The sequence below is a fragment of the Leucoraja erinacea genome, chromosome 7 (genome assembly GCF_028641065.1).
Source record: "Leucoraja erinacea ecotype New England chromosome 7, Leri_hhj_1, whole genome shotgun sequence".
Taxonomy (NCBI): Eukaryota; Metazoa; Chordata; class Chondrichthyes; order Rajiformes; family Rajidae; genus Leucoraja; species Leucoraja erinaceus.
The window spans coordinates 3,784,947-3,808,867 of NC_073383.1; the positions used below are offsets into that span (position 1 = coordinate 3,784,947).

At 41.7% G+C, this 23,921-nt stretch overlaps 1 protein-coding gene across 2 annotated transcripts in view; it reads right to left on the reverse strand.

Moving 5' to 3' along the window:
* Positions 1 to 11,805, reverse strand: part of LOC129698578 (melanophilin-like) — a 100,770-nt gene extending 88,965 nt beyond the window's left edge. For both annotated transcript variants that reach the window (XM_055637666.1, XM_055637665.1), the window contains exon 1: positions 11,525 to 11,805. In XM_055637666.1, the coding sequence (XP_055493641.1) occupies positions 11,525 to 11,634 (110 nt within the window). In that variant the 5' untranslated portion in view covers positions 11,635 to 11,805. The remainder of the gene's footprint in view (positions 1 to 11,524) is intronic.
* Positions 11,806 to 23,921: the final 12,116 nt, after the last annotated feature.

Consider the following 23,921-nt stretch of genomic DNA (forward strand, 5'->3'; position numbering starts at 1 on the left):
CCAGAGAGCAGTGCTGAACTACTATCTACCTCTTAGACAGGCACGTGCCATCAGGGTAGGCAAGGTAGGCAGTGCCTACCATAACTAAAATTATAAAATGGTCATTATTTTATATATATAAAATAAATATATCATATATATAAAATATATAACCCATATAACAATTACAGCACGGAAACAGGCCATCTCGACCCTTCTAGTCGGTGCCGAACACGTATTCTCCCCTAGTCCCATACAAATGTGTTCAGACCATAACCCTCCATACCTTTCCCGTCCATATAACTATCCAATTTATTTTTAAATGATAAAAACAAACCTGCCTCCACCACCTTCACTGGAAGCTCATTCCACATAGCTACCACTCTCTGAGTAAAGAAGTTCCCCCTCATGTTACCCCTAAACTTCTGTCCCTTAATTCTCAAGTCATGTCCCCTTGTTTGAATCTTCCCTACTCTCAGTGGGAAAAGCTTATCCACGTCAACTCTGTCTATCCCTCTCATCATTTTAAAGACCTCTATCAAGTCCCCCCTTAACCTTCTGCGCTCCAAAGAATAAAGCCCTAACTTGTTCAACCTTTCTCTGTAACTTAGTTGCTGAAACCCAGGCAACATTCTAGTAAATCGCCTCTGTACTCTCTCTATAAAACATATATAAAATAGTCATTTATAGTAGGCACGGGAGAATTATGCTTCCCTAAGAGATCGATTTCTTAGGGGGGCATAATTTTCCCGTGCCTTTCATCCACAGTACATTTAAAATGCGGAGGTATGTGCTACTCACGTGCTGTCGATGATGCTTCAAGCCATCAGTGGCAATGGTCCGTAAAGGCCGAAAAAAGTCCGAAAAACCAGCCTACTGCGCATTCGCAAGTTTCTTGGCGGGTTTTTCAAAGATGAATAGTGATTACCTGAAGAGTTTCCCCGAAGCAAACTTACGAGGAAAAGCCCAAAATAATTGAAAATGGCGGACCAACGCCAGAACTTAAAGAACTTCTACAGCGCGAAGGAACACAAATAATTAGAACATTTAAAACAGCTTGGTACAACAGGAAACACAGAGAGAAGAATGGATTTTGTGTACAAATAATATGGTAAGTAAATTTCTTTGAGCTATATTTTTTTCAATACTTTATTAATAGATTGGACCTATTGAAGACAAATTACTTGATAAAAGTCGAGAGAACAATCTGCGCAAGATTTTTAAAAGCCACTGCCTACCCTGACTAATTACTCATGAAAAATGCCTGCTCTTAGATGACCCTCGGACTATCCTTGATCGGACTTTGCTGGCTTCACCTTGCACTAAACGTTATTCACTTATCGGGTATCTATACGCTGTAAATTGATCGATTGTAATCATGTATTGTCTTTCTGCTGGCTGGATATAACGTAACAAAAGCTTTTCACTGTACCTTGGTACACGTGACAATAAACTAAACTAAACCAAGGAGAAACATCATAATTTCCCTCCACAGAAGCTGTCTGACTCACTGAGTTCCTCCAGCAATTTGTTTTTTTGCTCGTGATTTCAGCATCTGCAGTCTATGGCGCTTTGATGATATTCCTAATCAGGATAATGTGTGAATTGGAAGGGAATCTGTTGACAGTGATGTTTCAGGTTCCAGGGGATCTTGTTCTCTTTTTAAATAAAAAAATGTTACATTATTAAAAAAATAATATTACACTACAATAAAACAAACCAGAACCCACCACCATAAATACAATACAAACATATATCCATAATAAACTATTATACAATTATGTTACAATCCTTATTGAGGATACATTCAACACCCTGCGGAGCCCAGCGGTCCCGGAACTCCCTCAGGGTGCCCACAGACAGGGCGTATTCCTTTCTAACCCCACCCGGGCACGGACGTAACCCCGGAAAAGGGGCAGGCAGCCGGCTCGGGTAGAGCCCTCAACTGCCTGGTGCCGTGACTCACGGATGGCCAGCTTGGCCAGGAGCAACGCAACCAGGACATCTTCAACCCTTCCCTTTCCCCTACGCGCAGGTGTCCAAATCTTGTTCTCCTTGGTGGTGGAGGTGCTTTTGGAGTGGCCTGAATGAGGAATTGCAGCAGATTTTGTACTCAATGCAGACAACGTGCTGATATGTTGAAGAGAAGGGACTGATAGTGATGCTCAATAGCGTGCCATCTAAATGGGCTGCTATGCCCTGAATGGCAATGCATTGTCTATGTCAGTAATTGCAGTTTATTGTCACGTGTGCCAAGGTACAGTGAAAAGCTTTTGTTGCGTGCTATCCAGTCAGCGGAAAGACAATACATGATTACAATCAATCCATTTACAGTGTATAGATGTATGATAAGGGAATAATGTTTAGTGCAAGGTAAAGCCAGCAAACGTCCGATCAAGGCTGCCTCACCCGCTGAGTTTCTCCTGCATTTTTGTCTACCTATTTTTCTAGCATCTGCAGTTCTTTCTTAATAAAAAGAAAGTCCGAGGGTCACCAATGAGGTAGATAGTAGTTCAGGACTGCTCTCTAGTTGTGTTAGGATGATTCAGTTGCCTGGTAACAACTGAGAAGAAACTGTCCCTGAATCTGGAGGTGTGCGTTTTCACAATTCTATACGTTTTGCCCGATTGGAGAGGAGCAAAGGGGGAATGGCCGGGGTGCAACTCGTCCTTATAAATTTCTAAACCTCAACTCTGATTTCTGAGCCCCCAACACTCCCATTCCTGGTGCATTTCGTATCCCCAACTCTCAATGTCCTGAATCTATGTTCTCCATCTTCAAACCGGCGACTGCTTTGCCCTTTTTCACTCTGACCTATGCACTACATCAAGTGTCCCTCCCACCCTGAACCCAACATAATCTGGTTTCAATTCTTGATACAATACAAGTTATAGGAGTAGAATTAGGCCATTCAGCCCCCATTCGGGTCTACTCCGCCATTCAATCATGGCTGATCTCTGCCTCCTAATCCCATTTTCCTCCCTTCTCCTCTATCCCCTTTCATCCGTTCTAATCAAGAATTTGTCTATCTCTGCCTTAAAAATATCCACTGACTTGGCCTTCACAGCCCTCGGCGGCAATGAGTTCCACAGATTAACTACCCTCTGACTGAAGAAGTTCCTCCTCACCTCCTTTCTAAAAGTGCGCCCTTTAATTCGGAGGATATGGATGTTTTGCCATGATCATATTGTTGGATGATCAGCCAGGATCATATTGAATGGTGGTGCAGGCTCGAAGGGCCGAATGGCCTACTCCTGCACCTATTTTCTATGTTTCTATGTTTCTATGACCTCTGGTCGTAGACTGTCCCAACAGTGGAAACATCCATTCCGTATCCACTCTATCTATAGAAACATAGAAATTAGGTGCAGGAGTAGGCCATTCGGCCCTTCGAACCTGCACCGCCATTTCAATATGATCATGACTGATCATCCAACTCAGTATCCCGTACCTGCCTTCTCTCCATACCCTCTGATCCCCTTAGCCACAAAGGCCACATCTAACTCCCTCTTAAATCTTAGCCAATGAAACTGCAGCGGCCTGTAAAATACCCTGGTGCGGCAGAGAGTTCCAGAGATTCACCATGTCTCTGTGTGAAAAAAGTTCTATTCTCATCTAACGGTTTCATTCCATGGATTAAAGGATTGTCATTGCCCCAATTATCCTTAAGCTGTGACCCCTTGTCCTGGACTTCCCCAACATCGGGAACAATCTTCCTGCATCTAGCCTGTCCAAACCCTTAAGAATTTTGTAAATGCATTTTCTATAAGATCCCCTGATTTCAATATTCTAAATTCCGGGGGGGGGTGGTAAACCAAGGTCTATCCAGTCTGACATGCCTGTTTCATTATTCTGTAGCGCCCTCCCGGATGGTAGGAGGGTTTCAATGAGGTCCGCCCTCAACCTTCTAAACTGCAGCGAGTACAGGCCCGTTGCTGCCCAACGCTCATCCTTTGCTAACCCACTCATTCCTGGAATCATTCTTGTAAACCTCCTCTGGACACTCTCCAGAGCCAGCACATCCTCCTCAGATATTGGGCCCAAATTTGCTCACAGTATACTTTCTCATGCCTGCTCTGCAGTACATGTAGGTACAATAGAGGAGGCCTTGAATAACACGTGCGGTTATGATCTTCAGTAACGCGCTTGAAACTGCAGCGGGCAGTGTAAAATGCCCTGGTGGGAAATAACAATGTTTACGTAAATACATATTTTATGTCCGTTTTTTTTCTACACTCACTATGTTTAGGCTTGTACCTAACATGGAGGCTTCATTCCATGGATCCAGTTAAGAGCCAAGAGTGCTCTATTGTCATATGTAACAATAAAATTCTTACTTGCAGCAGCACAACAGATATGTAAATGTAGCATTCTGTAACCAACATAAACAACAAATAAAATTTAACAAAACAAACTAACAACAATAGTACAAAGATAAAAATAATGTCTCCAATATTATGTAGTTCATTATTTTGGAGGTTGAGTCTGAAGAAGGGTTTCGACCCGAAACGTCACCCATTCCTTCTCTCCAGAGATGTTGCCTGGCCCGCTGAGTTACTCCAGCTTTTTGTGTCGATCATCAGTTTAAACCAGCATCTGCAGTTCCTTTCGACACATCATCGTGTTTAATAGCCTGATGGCTGTAGGGAAGAAGCTGCTCCCTAACCTGGACGTTACAGTTTTCAGGCTCCTGTACCTTCTTCCCGATGGCAGGGGTGAAATGAGTGTGTGGCCAGGGTGGTGTGGGTCTCGCTGCCTTTTTGAGACAGCAACTCCTTCGATGATGGGGGGGATCAATAATTGCGATGGACTGTTCAGCGTTCACCACTTTTCACAGTAGTCTTCGTTCCTGGGCATTCAACTTGCCAAACTAGACCGTGATGCAACCAGTCAAGATGCTCTCTACTGCGCACCTGCACAAGTTCAAGAGAGTATTGTCGATATACCAAATCTCCTCAATCTTCCAAAGAAGTAGAGACGTTGATGGACTTTCTTTATAATTGCATCAATGTGCTGTGTCCAGGACAGATCTGCATGCCCAGGAACTTAAGGCTTTTGACTCTCTCCATCACCGTCCCAGCGATGAAGATATGAAGTTTCCTTTAAATTTTCTTTTGCGCAAGGTAAAATATTGTCTGCTGCTCAAGTCCATGCTGTGGGAAGTGTGAATCCACTGGAAGGACAGCATTGGCACGTGACATTCTTGAACAGCATTCACATCAGGCCAGCATCCACTAAGGGCCTGTCCCACTTGGGTGATTTTTCAGCGGACTGCCTGCGACCTTCAAGCTCGCGGCACTCGCCTGAAAAGCCGCGAACTGGAACGGCAACTGTCAGAGCAGAGCAGAGCAGAGCACACAAACATGCACACACACACACATCGCAAAGATGGGGGCCAGGGAAAGCGGGGAAGCGCTGTCTGAAATTCACACGATGCAAAGCCAAGGTGATACAGAAACACACCGCAAAGAAGATTAACAAAAACTACCTACAGCTATCTTGACTACCTACAACGACATGGTGACCCCACGGCCACTGCACCTACGACCACAAAAGTATCGATTTTCTCCATGGCGACCAATTTTTGGTCGCAGAAAAATTTTCAACAAGTTGAAAAATTCGCGGCGACCATACTGAGGCCACGACTAGTTCCCAGAATGCGGGAACTCCTCGCGACCATGAAGGAGACTCACCAGAGACCACCAGCGAACATGTGGCGATCCTGAAGCGAGCGCTGGGTCTCCGGCACTCGCCTAAAAAGTCGCAAAGTGTGACAGGCCCTTTAGTGTGCCACAAGATTCGTCTGTAAGGATTCATGCACGGATTAAGCATTCATGCAGCATGACTATGTGTTCCACTTATTTTATGTATTTGTTAAGTAAACAGGCAAGTCACTGGAATAAATACAAGGATTTTGTCACTGCCCAAAACATCTTCAACAAAGAAAATCTTTCATCGCTTTTGGGAAGTAATGTGTGGTACAAATCGATTAAGGCACAACAGGAAGATGCTGAGATAGTTATTAATGGTTCAACAGTACTTTATTGTCACATGTACAGTCAAATTCTATTTTTACAGACAGTTTAGTGCAAGTATTTGTTCAAGTTCGTGTTTATTGCCACTTAACCAACTAAGCTACAGTGAAATTTGAGTTACTATACAGCCATACTAAGTGAAAAGAACAGAATCCACATATAAAATAAAATGTAACATAAACATCCACCACAGTGTAATCCACATTCCTCACTGTGATGGAAGGCAATAAAGTTCAGTCATCTTCCTCCTTTGGCCACCGTGGTCAGGGCCTTGAGCCCTCCGCACTTGCCGTTGCCGACGGTCCGATGTCCAGGCCCTCTGGTCGGGATGGCACAATCCAAGTTGTTAGGCCGCAGGGGAGGGGGGCGGAGATGCGAAACGGAGAAAATTGCATCTCCGTTGAGGTAAGTGACTGAAAAAAAGTTTCCCCCTATTCCCCCCCCCCCCCCCCACATAAACTAACCGAGAAACATTGAAACATACATTTAAGACATATTTAAAATAATAAAAACAGAAATGGCACGCGACAGGCTGTTGGCGAGGCAGCCATTATGGGCGCCACCTGGTGGTACTATACAGAGCGCATCTTAGATACAGTACAAGGGTATAGAGAGCATACACTGAGAGAGTATACAAGCGTCGCCTGGTGTGGCCTCATTTTCAATTGCCATTTGTTGTAAGTGCAGAGTTCTTAACCTGACCATGGAGGCCTGATGGCATGCCCCAGCATGGCCGATTGTGTCCTCCACTACACCGTGCAGTTGCAGGTCACGTCCAGTCCGCGCGCTCGGCCTCTTGGAGCAGTGCCCAATGTACAGGGCCTCCGGCAGCCCAATCCACCGTTCCATTCATACCTCACGCTGCCTCGGCAAGGCCAGCAGCATAATCAAGGATGAGTCACACCCTGGCCACTCCCTCTTCTCCCCTCTCCCATCGGGAGAGCTCTTGGAATGAACTTGTACCGTGGGACAAGTCTTTAAATCTTCTCCATACTATTTTTCATCTTTCCTATATCATGGTGCCCAGAAAGTCTGTTTATAAACATGAGATTAACCAGAGGGAGTTGGATGCCATAGATGCTATGGCATCTATTCTCAGATGCAAAATTGCACTGGATTTTTAGATATAACGTGACTGTTGTAGCAGGACCATGAAAAATAATTACCTTTAAATCTGTTTGCCATTAGGGCTTGTATGGATAAATGTATTGTGGGCAATGAGCAACTTAGTAAACAGGGCAACGTGTTAATTACTAAAATTTTTATCAGATGCATCGTATGTACTTGGATGAAAACCACCCATTATGCAAATAAAGAACCTCATTGTATATTTTGGTACAGGCATGACTTTTTCTAGTGACTAAAATCCATCAGAGTAATGTTTAATATTTTTCTAAATTGAAGACCTGTGGATACTTATTTAAAACAATTTGCCTGCTGGTAAATTGTCAGATTTCATTTTGTTCTAACTGAAAATTAAATATAGGACAAAATGTTGGTTGCTATCACCTGCCAGGTTGAACATTGAACATTTTAGATAATTCAAATCAGCAACTATTTGAAACAAATGGTTGATATTATGTTTAGTTTAGTTTAGAGATACAGCGCGGAAATAGGCCCTTCGGCCCACCGGGTCCGCGCCGACCAGCGATCTCTGTCACATTAACACTCTCCTAACATCCACTAGGGCCAATTTTTAAATTTACCAAGCCAATTAACCTACAAACCTGTACGTCTTTGGAGTGTGGAAGGAAACCGAAGATCTCGGAGAAAACCCATGCAGGTCACGGGGAGATCGTGCAAACTCCGTAGAGACAGCACCCATAGTCGGGATCGAACCTGGGTCTCCGGCGATGCATTCGCTGTAAGGCTGCAACTCTGCCGCTGCGCCACCGTGACCGCAGTTCTTGTAATGTTATGAAATTCTCTCAGCCCTCTGCTCATCCTTCGACCTTCCAGAGAAAACCATGCAAGTTTGTCCAAACTTTCCTTATAGCTAATATCCTCTATTCCAGGCAAAACATACTGGTGAACCTCTTCTGTAGCATGAGGGGAATGGACAAGGTAAATGCACAGTCTTTTACCCAGAGTAGGGGAATCACGAGCCAGAGGTTATAGGTTTAAAGTGAGAGGTGTAAGATTTAATAGGAACCCGAGGCAGAACATTTTCACACAGAGGGTGATGGATGTATGGAACGGGTTTCCAGAGGAGGTAGTTGAGGCAGGAACTATAACAACATTTGAAAGACATTTGGAAAAGTCCGTGGATAAGAAAGGTTTGGTGGGACACAAAAATGCTGGAGAAACTCAGCGGGTGCAGCAGCATCAATGGAGCGAAGGAAATAGGCAACGTTTCGACCCGAAACGTTGCCTATTTCCTTCGCTCCATAGATGCTGCTGCACCCGCTTAGTTTCTCCAGCATTTTTGTGTACCTTCGATTTTCCAGCATCTGCAGTTCCTTCTTAAACAAAGGTTTGGTGGGATATGGGCCAAACGTGAGCAGGTGGGGGACTAGTGTAGATGAGGCATTAAGGGTGACATGAACAAGTTGGGCCAAAGGGCCCGTTTCCATCCCGTATGACTCTATGACTCAATTCCAAACTATTCAAAAAACGCTCATAACTTTCCAACAGCTTGATGTTGGGCAAACTAGTCAAACAATTATTGTTACAATGTCTTAGAAAATTAGTGCCTTAGAGAATCACTATGTTGAAAAAGTTTAGGAATGGGACTTCTACTGAAATGGTCTCACTTAAAGTTAGCACAGGTTCATTTGGGCTGGACAGCTATGATTCCAAAGCATGGAAAGAGGTCACATCACTGTACATATGCAAGATAAAAGCTATATGTAGTGAAAGCACATACCAGGATCAGATGAGCGTGCGATGAGGATCTGGGAGTGAAATACAGGCACAAATACAGCTGTAACATGCATTGCCATGACATGAATTGGATAGAACAAGAGTGGTGAATTCGGGAACAAAGTTATTCTGGAAATTAAAGGGCCGGTCCCACTTGGGCGTCATTTGCGCGTCAGGCAGATGGCGTGCGAAGATTTTGTACATCCCAAACATCCTGAGGCGCCGCACGTGACCGCGCGCCACTGCCTACACCACCGCGCATCATGCGTGCGTAATGCGTACCATGCGTGTGCGTCGTGACGCGTAAATTATGTTGCATAAATTACGCCCAAGTGGGACAGGCCCTTTAGAAACAGAAAGCAACATTAATGAGTATAGGGCAAAAAAAACAGGAATCAGACACCATTGTCTCTTAATCGGTTAGTATCACTGCTCACAGCCATAGACACTGACAAACAATTGCTTGTATTAACACTTGTACAATGATACTATATTAAATGTTGTACATGCAATCTTTAGTATTTTAGTTTGCAGTAACAAAAATAAATTTACTGCTGTTGAAAAGACCTTTATTTTGGGGAAGCCCGTGGCAAAAATTCACCCCGGCCTTAGAACATCAGTGCAGGAGTTCCTCATGTGCGTGGCCTTGGCCCACCTGCCTTCAGATGCTTCAGCAATGCTCCTTCCTGCTGTCACAGGGTGAGAAACAGGGATGCTTGCTCAATTCCATTTGCAACACCTCCAAAAATGAAGCAGCTCAGGCCTGTTCCCGGCAAAGGCCAGACAACATGAAGTCATGGGGTGAGAAGTGGAAGGTAGCTTCCATGCCACCAATTGCCAAGCAATGACCACCTCCAGCAATGGGGGATCATAAGGTCATAAGTAATAGGAGCAGAATTAGGCCATTCGGACCATCAAGTCTACCCTTCCATTCAATCATGGCTGATCTACCTCTCCATCCTAACCCCATTCTCCTGTCTTCTTCCCATAACTCTGACACCTGTGCTAATCAAGAATCCTTCTATCTCTGCTTTCAAAATACCCACTGACCAGGCCTCCCTGTGGTAAAGAATTTCACAGATTCACCATCCTTTGACTAAAGAAATTCCTCCTCCTTCTTAAAGGAACATCCTTTAACTCTAAGGCTATGACCTCTGCTCCTAGACTCCCCCACTAGTGGAAACATCCCCTCCACATCAACACTATCCAAGCCTTTCATTATTCTGTAAGTTTCGATGAGGTCCACACTTATCCTTCTAAACTCCAGCGAGTACAGTGCCGTCAGACGCCCGTCATTTGTTAACCCACTCGTTCCTGGGATCGTTCTCGTGAACCACCTCTGGACCCTCTCCGGAGCCAGCACATCCCTCCTCAGATATGGGGCCCAAAACTGCTCACAATACTCCAAATGCGTCCTGACCAGCACCTTATAGAGCCTCAGCATTACATCCCTGTTTTTGTACTCTAATCCTCTTGAAATACATTGAAGCATTACAAGTCTATCAAGTCACCCTTGACATTCATCAACATGCCATCACTGAGTCCCCTTCCATCAATGTCCGCAGAGTAGGGAGAGGGTCACTAGTGATCGGAAATGCAACTGGACCAGCCATATAACTAACCTCGCCACGGAGGCGAGAGACTGGATGTCCTGCAGTAAGTGACTCACCTTCTACCACCCCAAGGCACCAATCATGAAGGTGATGTAATTGTCTCCGCGTAGATAAATGAGTGCAGTACCAGTAATGCTCAGGCAGGGTTGCAGCAACCAGCTTGATCAGCACTGCCATTAATCAGCCCAAATATCCTCTTCCACCGGCACCTGCTCATGGTGGCAGCAATGTGGATCTTCCACAAAATGTACTCTAATTACCCATTCATTTACTCCCACAGTGGCACCTAGAGGGTCGTGGCAATAGATGCACGAGTTCACCTCCATCTGCAGGTTGCCTCCAACTCACACACTATCTTGGCTTGCAGAGATATCACTTCATTATTATTGGGGCTGAATATTACATAGAAACATAGAAAATAAGGTGCAGGAGGAGGCCATTCGGCCCTTCAAGCCAGCACCGCCATTCATTGCGATCATGGCTGATCGTCCCAAATCAATAACCCGTGCCTGCCTTCTCCCATATCCCTTGATTCCACTAGCTATCTAACTCTCTCTTAACTCCATCCAGTGATTTGGCCTCCACTGCCCTCTGTAGCAGGGAATTCCACAAATGTTGGAACTGTCTACTCAGCAGAACTGAGCGAGTTCCTTCACCACTGGAATGATTCAAGAAGCCAACCTACCACCAACTTTACAGGTGCTTTAGTATACATCCAGAAAATGAATATTAACAGAAAACAGACTTGCTGGATCGGACTAAGAATTCATTTAGTCTAAGTTAATATCTGAAGTCTGAAGAAGGGTCTCGACCTAAAACGTCACCTATTCCTTTTCTCCAGAGATGCTGTCTGACCCGCTGAGTTACTCCAGCTTTTTGTGTCTATCTTTGGTTTAAACCAGCATCTGCAGTTCCTTCTTACACTTACTATCTATGTTGCTCTGTAAGGTGTCACAGAGTGCGCGCTCACCTTACGAGTGGCACATCGCCTTGGTCAATTCTCCCTGTTAATGAAGAAAACTTGCGTCTGCTTACCCTAGCCGTTCATCCTCTTTCTTCCGTAGACTCATATCTCGTTGAACAACGTGGAACACATGCTGTGCTTCGTCCTCTGTTAGCTGTGAAAGATCCAGCCTCCTAGCCATCCTCGGGGTATTCTCTTCAATTTACTGGTCACACATGTATCGGGTCAAGCAAACGACAAAATCTGTGAAAACACACATTTCAAACCATTTCATGAACTGCAGCAAGACACATTCTTAGTTTAGTTTAGTTTAGAGATACAGAGCGGAAACAGGCCCATCGGCCCACCGAGTCCGCACCGACCATTAACACTATCCTACACACATTGGGGACAACTTACGCTCATAACCAAACCAATTAAACCTACAAACCTGTACGCCTTTGGAGTGTGGGAGGAAACCGAAGGTCTCAGAGAAAACCCACGCGGTCACGGGGAGAGTGATCAAACCCGAGTTTCCAGCACTGCAAGCTCTGTAAGGGAGCAACTGTGCCATCGTGGCCACCCATGTTATGTTTTTTTTTAAATATCATACAATAGATAAGTACCATTGGGAACTGGAACAAAATTGTTCAGTCCACAAGCCATTTCCCTAGTCACGGATAAAACCACTCTTTCAGGACATTTGTTTGAACATATCCAGTTCTGGTCACCCCATTACAGGAAGGATGTGGAGGCCGAGCAGAGGATGAAAAAGAGGTTTACTAGAATGCAGCCTGAGAAAAGTTAGACAAACATGGATTGTTTCCTCTGGAGCATTAGAGCCTGAGGGGAGATCCAATTGAAGTAAATATCTTTATAAGAGGCACAGATAGGGTAGACAGTCACAACCTTTATCTAAGGCTGGAAATGTCAAAAACTAGAGGCCATGGCTTTAAGGTGAGAGGGGCAAATTTTAAAAGGAGAAAAGCAGAGGATGTTTTTTTAAACTGAACATGGTGGATGCGCTGCTAGGATTGTTGGTGGTGGCAGATATCATTGTGGCATTAAAATGGCTTTTGGATTTGATTATCAAACAGGATATAATGATGAAGATGCTTTAGGAATCTTAGCTGTGTGTTACTGGAGGGCAGGTGCCATTTAGCTGCTTGTAATGAATACAGTTCCTGGCAGAAATAGTCTGAAGAAGGGTCTCGACCCAAAACGTCACCCATTCCTTCTCTCCAGAGATGCTGCCTGTCCCGCTGAGTTACTCCAGCATTTTGCATCTTTCTCCTGGGTCGGAGAATTTCAATACAAAAATATTTGCTAGCTCTATTGAAATAGTGCAAGGCTGAGGAACAACCTTGATTAAATCTGAAATAAATCTCATGAAAAAGGTGCCAAAAGAGTATATTTAAAACCTTAAGGCTGTAAAGGTGAAGGCATTAACTTAGAGATCATGACTGTGAAGATAAAGGCTGAATCTGCAAATCTAATATCATACTTATATAATATTATATTGAATATAGAAATACCTACAACAGATAATATTAGAAGAGACTGGGAACAAGAACTAGCTATAAAAATTTCAAAAGAGAGCTGGGATAAACACTTATTATATGTGCATAAATGCTCGATCAACGTACGACATATTCTAATCCAATATAAAACATTACATAGACTATATTATTCAAAAACTAAAATAAATAAACTTTTCCCCAATGTCTCACCCATTTGTGATAAATGTCAGTCACAAGAAGCTAACATAGCGCACTCTTTTGTTTTCTGTATAAAAATTAAAAAATTCTGGAACAAAATATTTGAAATCTTTACAAAATTATTTAAAACAAAACTACTACCCAAAGTAGAATGGATCATTTTTGGAATATCGGAAGGTAACCCAGAATTAAATATGTTTCAAAAGAATTTACTTAATTATGGGCTAATAATGGGAAAAAAGCTTATACTTAAATTTTGAAAAAATGCTCCAATACCAACAACAAAAATGTGGATTTCAAACATGTTCGAAACACTACACTTGGAAGAGATGAGACTCCTCCTAGCAGGGAAAGCAGATCACTTCCAAAAGACGTGGCCTGCATTTATGGAACTATTACAAGCATAAGGTGCAATAATAAGTTAAAACATAAAGGCTACCAGGACCTGGTAACGGGGGGTATAAAATAAATTTTTAATAAAAACACGGTTGGTATATCCTTTTTTGCGGAGTTTTGTGTTACATTAGAGCGATTGATTTTCCTTTCTTCTTTTTTTTCTTTTCTTTCTAGGGTTGTATTTCTTTTCTTTACTTCCTTCTCTAATTCCTTCCCTAAAGGGTTCTCTTCTCCCAACACTTTCCTGCACCTTCACGATTCTTGCTTACTTTCCTTACTTCTTTTATTTCTATCTTTTTTAAAGCTCAAAAAATGAAGTGGTACAACATAATGTAATAAGATATATGCGATGTATTAATGTGATTTACTGTACTGCTAATAAAAAATTAAAATTAAAAAAAATAAAAAAATGACTGGAGGTGGGTGTAGAGAGAGAACATGTTAATGAAAAATGTTATTTGTAACAAGAACATTAGGGCAGAACACTGTTGGAGTGTAAAATAAATTAAATAAAGAGATGTTGAAACATCCAAAGAGTCGCTTTAATGAAGAGGCACTATTTGATAGAATTATAGACATTTGATAAATTGTTAGCCCAGTCTGTGAAAGAATATACAAAGATTCTGCTTGTGTTTCCTATTTCTATCATCTGCATTTCTTTTTTTGCTTCATTGAGGTACTTCTCAAAACCCAAACGGCTGGAGGAGATCAGTGAGTCAAGCAGCATCTGTGAGGTGGACAGGCATTGTTAACATTCAGGGCAGAGAGTGGAGAGACAAAATCACAGTATATAGAGGCGAGGGATATGGGTGAGATAGGGAGCAGTAGATAATATGTGCAGGACGGAACGACAGGTGATGGTTTAAACCGAAGATAGACACAAAATGCTGGAGTAACTCAGTGGGTCAGACAGCATCTCTGGAGAGAAGGAATGGGTAACGTTTCGGGTCGAGACCCTTCTTCAGACTGAGAGTCAGGGGAAAGGGAAACAAGCGTAAATGACGGTGATGTAGAGAGATCTAGGACAAATGAATGAAAGATATGCAAAAAAGTAACAATGACAAAGGAAACATGTCATTGTTAGCTGTTGCTAGGTGAGAACAAGAAGCTGGTGCGACTTGGGTCGGGGAGGGATGGAGAGAGAGGGAATGCAGGGTTTACTTGAAGTTAGAGAAATCAATATTTATAGCAAGTAGGTAATAGGTGGAAAGCGGAGAGGTGAAGGGTGAGGGGCAGATGGATCAAACCAGATAGGGAATGCGAACAGAGGAGTTGGGAGGCCGAGCTGGGTAATACTTCTTCTTCCCACGTATGGTGTGCACAGACTAAAGTTGTAAGACAACTTGTTCTGTTTGATCTTCTGTTTGTGCACGCCAGGTTGATTGCATTCGTCGAAACAAGGTGGACTGCGTGAAGGTTGCAATCCCCCACCACAGCTGGGTAATAGATGGTAGCAAACAAGGAAATGAAAGGCAGATGAAGCCAGGTGGGGTGAGGGGAGGGCAAAGGTGGAGACTGAGGTTGGAGGGTGATAAGTGAGAACACATAAACATGCTGCTTAATTAATCTGTGGTTCTTACAAGCAATATTTCTGTAGCAATAGTAGTAGCTATAGACAGAAGCAAATCTCTTGAATTAGTTTGAATCAATCCTAAAAGCCCTGTCCCACTGTACGAGTTCATTCAACGAGATCTCTCGAGTTTGCCCTGATTCGAACTCAGAATTTTTTTATTTTTTTAAATTTTATTAGAAGTTAGTACAATACAAAACAATACAGTGGGACCTAATTTTAGGTGTCAACTATGTCATAACGTAATTATACATTCTATGTACAACCTCTAGTTTTATGTTTTTGAAAAGGAAATAAGAAAGACAAGAAGAAGGGAAAAAAAAATTGGAGAAGAGACAAAGAGGAAAAATAGATAGTAGAAAATAGAAAAACGTGAAGTGTGTGTATAAGAAAAGAAAAAGTGGAAAGTAGAAATAGGAGAAAAAGACCCTTAAAAGAGAAATTTTCAAATCTTTATTCGGAGATGTAGATCTATCCGCGTCATGACCTGAAATCAGCAATCTTTACGGTACCGCTGCATCACATGATTCCAAAAAGTCGATAAAAGGGGACCAACTCCTTAAGAATTGGTCATATTTATCTATTAGTCAGAGTCTCATTTCTTCAAGGCGTGCTATGTCCATCATATTTCTAATCCACATTTTAACAGTTGGCATAGCTGTATTTTTTCCAAAATGTAAGTATCAATTTCTTTCCAATTATTAACCCATAATTTAAAAAAACTTTTTGGTCCTTATTTAAATTGATATCTTCTACTATTATTCCAAATATCACAAGGAAATGAAAGGCAGATGAAGCCAGGTGGGGTGAGGGGAGGGCAAAGGTGGAGACTGAGGTTGGAGGGTGATAAGTGAGGACACAAACATGCTGCTTAATGAATCTGTGGTTCTTATACGCAATATTTCTGTAGCAATAGTAGTAGCTATAGACAGAAGCAAATCTCTTGAATTAGTTTGAATCAATCCTAAAAGCCCTGTCCCACTGTACGAGTTCATTCAACGAGATCTCTCAAGTTTGCCCTGATTGGAACTCAGAGATTTACGGTAATGGCCACTCGTAGGTACTCGGGGCTCTCGTGGACATTTCCCAACGTGTTGAAAAATCTTCACGCGTCTTCCCGAGTTTACCACGTTTTCCGAGTACCTGCCGTTAGCGTTACGAACCGCTAAGAGACGTCCCCGAGCTCCGACGTACCCGCTACGTGCATTCTACGTGCTTACCACGAGTTTGATTTTTTTTTTTTTAAACTCGGGAGAGCTCTTGAATGAACTCGTACAGTGGGACAGGGCTTTTAGATGCCACACGCTAAACAAAACACCAGATATTTAGAATATCAGTGTTCAAAATGTTGTAGACATTTGAGAAATATTTTAAAACGTGTTCGCTGTAAGACACATGCACGCATACACACACACGTGTATTCACACACACATGTGTAGACGCACACAGACACACACGCAAACACACACCTCCAAGGAGCAAGTAGGATGGCACCAGGTGGAAGAGGCCTCTGCCCAAGCCGGCTGCCCGCCCCTTTTCCGGGGTTATGTCCCTGCCCGGGTGATGTTGGAGAGGGACCACGTGCTGTCCACAGGCGCCCTTGGGGATTTCCGGGACCACTTGGCACTGCATCGTTGACAAGGAGTGCAAGATAGTTGTATAACAGTTTATCGCTTGTCATGTATTATGGTGCTGGGTTCTGTTTTGTTTGTTATTGTACTGTATATATTATTTTAATATTTGAATATATATATTTTTGATTCTAAAAAAAGAGGGAGTAGGCATTTTCAGATGTGCTTCTTGAGCTGTGAGTGATCCAATGCTGTGGCCGGCAGGTCTTTATCTGCATTTTGGAAAGGCGTGGACAGATTATATTCAGCAAGGCTATGCACATAGTTATTCACAAATCTGTATGAGTTTTTTTTAAAAGAGGATTGACAAGAGCAGGGTACATGGGCTTTCATGAAGCCATTGAGAAGGCTCCATGATGGGCAGGTCCAGAGGGTTAGATCACATGGAAGCCAGGGTGCAGGAAGGAACTGCAGATGCTGGTTCACATCGAAGATAGACACAAAATGCTGGAGTAACTCTGCGGGAGAGAAGGAATGGGTGATGTTTCAGCTCAAGACCCTTCTTCACATCAAGGGTGGGCTGGCCAATTGACTTGGTGGACGGAGTCAAATGGTGCTAGTGAAGGATTATGACTCAGACTGCCGGCCTGTGACCAGTGTGTGCAGCAGGGATCAATGCTTCGCAGTTGTTTATCATATATATTTACTATTTGGATGAGTACGTAGATGGAATGATTTGTGAGTTTGTGGACGATCCCAACATTTGTGTTGGCGTGGACAGTGAAGCAGGTTGCAACAGGATCCAGATCAACTAGGAATGGGGACAAAGGAAAGGCTGTTGGAATTTAACTCCGACAATGGCAAAGTGATGTATTTTGGGAAGTTGGGAGCGAGGCAGGACACAAGCAGTGAATGGCAGAGTCATGTTGTAGAACAGAAAAACCTTGGGGTACAACTACATGGCTCCCTGAAAGACAGTGTGGTGAAGGAGGCATATTGCACGCTTGCCTTCACCGCTCGGGGCATTTAATACAAGCGTTGAGAAGTCATGTTACAGCCTTACTGGTGAGAGTGGATTTGGACTATTATCATTGAGACAGAGTGATACAGTGTGGAAACAGGCCCTTTGTCCCAACTTGCCCACACCGGCCAACATGTCCCAGCTACACTTGTCCCACCTGCGTACGCTTGGTCCATATCCCTCCAAACGTGTCCCATCCATGTACCTGTCTAACTGTTTCTTAAACGTTGGGATTCTCCCAGCCTCAACTACCTCCTCTGGCAGCTTGTTCCATACAGCCGCCACACTTTGTGTGCCGTTCTGGTCACCATACTATAGGAGGGACGAGATTAAGCAAGAGTGCGGGAAAAGCTAAAATTCTCAACTGCTAATCCAGAGATCCAAGTTCAAATCTCATCATTGCAGCTGGGGAACTTAAATTCGAGTGGGAGTTTGTGTGTTCTCCCTGAGACCTGCGTGGGTTTCCCCCGGGTGCTCCGGTTTCCTCCCACGCTCCAAAGACGTGCAGAGTGATTGGCGTGGTATAATTGTAAAATTGTCCCGAATGCGAGTACACTAGTGGTGGTGTGCGAGGATCGCTGGTTGGCGTGGACTCAGTGGGTGGAATGGCCTGTTTCCATGCTGTTTCTCTGAACTAAACCAAGCCTTCAAATTCACAACATATTAGTCTTTAAGTCTTTTAAGAAAATATTAGTCGATTCTGTGCTGCATCTCTAATCTAAAAGCTAGTGATGAAAACCACAACACAACTGTCGAGACCCTTCTTCAGACCGATCCCTTTCTCCTTTGTTGAAAACTCTACTTGGTTTTCTTTTCTTTTGTGTTTTTTTTTGTGTTTATTTTATTAGAAGTTAATACAGTACAAAACAGTACAGTGGAACCTAATTTTAGGTGCCAACTATGTCATACCGTAATCCATTCTATGTACAACCTCTAGTTTTATGTTATGAGAAGGAAGTAAGCAAGACAAGAAAAAGAAAACAGTAGAAAGGGGAAAAAGAGGAAAAATAGATGGTAGAGAATAGAAAAACATGAAGTGTGTATATATATAAAAAAATAAAAAATAAATAAAAAGTGGAAAGTAGAAATAGAAGAGAAGGCCCCTTAAAAGAGAATTTTTCAAATCTGTATTCGGAGATGTAGGTCTATCCGCGTCATGAACTGAAATCAGCAATCTTTACGGTACCGCTGCATCACATGATTCCAAAAAGTCGATGAAAGGAGACCAACTCCTTAATAATTGGTCATATTTATCTATTAGTCGGAGTCTCATTTCTTCAAGGCATGCTATGTCCATCATATTCCTAATCCACATTTTAACAGTTGGTATGGTTGTATTTTTTCCAAAATGTAAGTATCAATTTCTTTCCAATTATTAACCCATAATTAGAAAATACATTTTGGTCTTTATTTAAATTGGTATCTTCACCTATTATTCCAAATATAATCCATTCCGTTTTGGGTTCTATTCTTGACTTGAAAAGCTTTGTAAATATATCAAATATATCACTCCAAAATGTATTCAACTTTGTACATCCTACAAATGAATGTGTTATATTAGCGTTTTGAAACAAACATTTATCGCATCTGGGAGAGACGTTTGGATAAAATTTATTCAACATCGTTTTTGAATAATATAGTCTATGTAATAATTTGAATTGAATTAAATTATGTCTTGCATTAATAGAACAGTTATGTGTATTCATCAAATACTTTTCCCATCTATCCTTCGAGATCTTTATCATTAGCTCATGTTCCCAATCTTCCCTTAATGCTTCTGTTGAGGGTGATTCTTTATTTAATATATTATTATAAAAGTATGATATTAATTTTTGTGAATCAGCCTTAATATTCATTGCTTCTTCTAAAGGGTCTAAAAATATAGTTTGAAATCTATGTGTATATTTCTTCATAAAGTCACATACCTGTATATATTTAAAATATTGATTATCCTTCAATTTAAATTTTAATTTTAATTGTTGAAATGATAACAATTTGCCCAATTCATACATATCTCCTACTTTCCTAATCCCCAGTCTATCCCATTGTTGATATGTGTTGTCGATGAGAGAAGGTTTGAATGCGGGGTTGTTCAATAGTGGGGTTAGTACTGATAAATTATTTAATTTCAAGGATACTTTTATTTGTTTCCAAATTCTTATTATATTGTGAATAATTGGGTTCTTCTTATATATTATACTATTCAATTTTATCGGTGAGAGCAGGATCGTTCCTATATCATGCGGATAACACTCCTCTTTCTCCATTCTTATCCACTCCAACTGCTGAGTGGAACTATCCAGCCAGTACATTATGTTCTTAATATGCACTGCCCAGTAGTAATACATAAAGTTAGGTAATGATAAACCCCCAACTTCTTTAGATTTGCACAAATGCTTTCGTTGAATTCTATGTGTTCTGTAGTCCCATATAAAATTAGTGATAGTGGAATCTAGTTTTTTGAAAAAATATTTTGGAATATATATTGGGATCGCTTGAAACAAATATATTAATTGTGGTAAGAAAGTCATTTTTATAGTGTTAATTCTACCTATCAATGAGAGTGGAAGCGCTTTCCAAAATTTCATCGTATCATTCAGTTTATTTAATAGTGGTATAAAATTGGCACTAAATAATGATTTGTATCTTCTCGTAATTTGAATACCCAGATACTTGAATTTTTCTGTTGCAATTTTGAAGGGGAATTTTAGTAAGTGTCTCGAATTCTGTGGTTTTAAAAATAATTTAAGATATAGATATTCTATATCCTGAAAAAGAGCCGAATTCCTCAATTAGTTTTAATAAGGTGGGTATACTCGTTTGTGTATTAGTAATATATAAAAGGATATCATCAGCATATAATGAAATTTTATTCTTTGAGTCCTTGCTGTTATATCCGTGAATATTCGGGTGATTTCTAACCCTTTCGGCCAGCGGTTCTATCATAAGGGCAAATAGCAATGGTGATAAGGCACACCCTTTCCTATTACCCCTTGATAAGTAAAATTTTGGAGATAGCATATTGTTAGTTAATATTCTTGCCATAGGTCTATCATAAAGTAGTTTAATAAAATTCTCTCCCGTATTAAATTTTTGGAGTACCTTGAATAAATATTGCCATTCTACTTGATCAAATGCCTTCTCTGCATCCAGCGTGACAACTGAAATATCTTTATTGTCCTCATTATGAGAGTACATTATATTGAAAAGCCTTCTCAAATTATTAAATGATTGTCTTTTGGGTATAAATCCCGTTTGATCCGTATTTATTAAATTGTTAATATAATTATTTAGCCTTCTAGCTAGAATCTTTGCTAAAATTTTCTGATCCATATTTAGAAGTGAAATAGCTCTATAAGAACCCGGTTCATCTAAATCTTTATCTTTTTTTGGTATAAGCGTTATTGTTGCTTCTGCTAGGGTTTTACTTGGTTTTCTAATGTCTTTACTGAGAAATAAATCTGTCATCCTAATCCAGCCTGGCCCACATGACTCCAGAAAAACCAATGTGGCTAACTCCTAACTAACTCCTCAGGTTAGTAGCAATCGGGCATGGGCAATTAATGTTGAAAACATCGATGAACAATAGTGAATACAAAAAAATAATGCACTTTATGTCATATGGGTTTTCTCCTGTCTGCCTTGCATAATTTAAGAGCATAATTCCCTACTTGCTGAATACTTCCATTATTGTATTTATTTTAGATTTCACATGACTTGTGTTTTGCATTTCGCCAGCTCACACATTTTTCTCTCTCTCTTTACTGGCCTTAATCAATACTCCCTATTTATATTGCTTCAGACAAACCAACTGTGATTAACAAACCTTCATGGGCCTCTGTGCACCTGGATAATCTTGGTCTCCACACTTTCACAGATATTCTCTCCATGTTTCCCCTTCTCTGTATCTTAGATCTGGGTTGTTTTCTCCTTTGATAGACACAAAATGCTGGAGTAACCCATCGAGACAGGCAGCATCTCTGGAGGGAAGGACTGGGTGACGTTTCGTGTCGAGACCCTTCTTCAGACCGAACCCTTTCTCCTTTGTGCAGTTTGGAAGATCATCCACTCTGCATTTGGTCAATGGTTGCAGCCTGAGCTGTTGAGTATTTCCGGCATTTACCCATGTTTCAGATTCACAACGCCTACAGTCTTTGCTTTTCCCTTATCCAGCATATCTGTCCATTTAACGTTTGTTTCATTCTGAAGGAACTCAAGCGCGTTTCATTAGTTTTATGGGTATTCCATTTGTGTAGGAAGGAACTGCAGATTCTGGTTTACACTGAAGATAGACACAAAATGCTGGAGTAACTCAGCGAGACAGGCAGCATCTCTGGAGAGAAGGAATGGGTGATGTTTTTGGTCTGAAGAAGGGTCTCGACCCGAAAGGCCATCCATTCCTTCTCTCCAGCGATGCTGCCTGTCCCGCTGAGTTACTTCAGCATTTTGTGTCTATCCAAGGTATTGCATTTATTTGAATGATCTTTCAAGGCGCACCTTTTGCTCTCTCAACTAGTCTATGCTGTAACAAATTCTGCTTATCACACCCCGAATGGAAAATATTTCTTTGAAAACTGTGAATTTATTTCCTGTTGACAATCTTGATATTGATACATTTGCTGCCCTCTGGTTGGTTTTAATAACATATTTTGAGGCATCATAACATGATCAGTTTTACCACTATGAAAAGGCATGAAAAACATGAGTTCAACTTGTGACTGAATTGTATTGAAGGAGCCCTTTGTTCTCAATACGCCCTAGATCCCTCCGAACACCGCAAGACTTTCCATTTGCAAAGAAGCACTTGTTGTAAATCAGAATACTTCAATCATTTTGCCCAACATGCTGGCATGTAGAATAACCTAGCTGTTTGCTTTCATAACGTGGCTACCATGACCATACCAAAGAAACATAACAGCAGTTGGCATATAATATCATTGCAAATGGAAAATTACAAAAGACAATAAGCACAAGTAGTTTTGCCATGATCCAAGTTTGAGTGATGATAATGAAGACGCAGGAGATTGCAGATGCTGTATCTTGAAGCAGAAAAATATCCAAACTGCTGGAGGAAGTTAGTGGACCAATTTGTCATTTTTAATCACATTCTCTGTGACCTTCCACTTCATCCACAAATTCACGGACCATTTCTGACCCTTCTCCCTTTCTGGGTTTCTCCAACTCAGCAGACAAACTATCCTCTCACATTTACTCTAAACCCATTAACTCATACAGCTACCTTGACTCCACACCCTCCTCCCACCTTGTTTCTTATACGGATTCAGACCATTCTCTTAGTTGTATCGGAAGGAACTGCAGGTGCTGGTTTAAACCGTAGACACAAAAATCTGGAGTAACTCAGCGGGTCAGGCAGCATCTCTGGAGAAAAGGAATAGGTGACGTTTCGTGTCGAGACCCTTCTTCAGACTGAGAGTCAGGGGAAAGGGAAACAAGAGATATAGACAGTGATTAAGAGAGATATAGAACAGATGAATGCAAGATATGCAAAAGAGTAATGATGAAGGGAACATGTCATTGTTGGCTGTGCTCTAACTGAAAACGAGTAGCGGACAATGGGGTTCAACAAGACGACTTTGAAGCTACTGCAACAAATTGTGTGGGGACGGGATGGAGAGAAAGGGTTACAAGGGTACTTGAAGTTAGAGAAATCAATAATCATAATGCTGCCCAAGCAAAATATGAGGTGCTGTTCCTCCAATTTGTGTTTGGCCGCACTCTGACGATGGATGGATGGATGGATGGATGGATGGATGGATGGATGGATGGATGGATAGATGGATAGAATCTTTATTTGCCACACGACCAGGGTTGGTGGTATTTGGGTTCAGTACATGATGGTACACTGCTTCAGTCACATTAACACTAATAACAACACAGATCACCGTAATAAAGTGCATCCATACCACATCACAAATCACAAATCTCACCAACAGTACATAGTGTAAAAGAACAGACAAAAACCATAGACAAGACACTGTATACATCAAAAGTCCTTAATATTGACTGTTATTGGAGGGAATTGAGAGTTCTTATTGCTGAGGGGAAGAAACTGTTTTTAAAGCGGGTGGATTTTGTAGCAAGTGACCCGAGGCGCCTCCCTGAAGGGAGAGACTGAAAAATGTGGTTTGCTGGATGGGAGTGGACCAAGATGATCTTTTTTGCCCGTTTTGAGGTACGTTGGAGATAAATGGA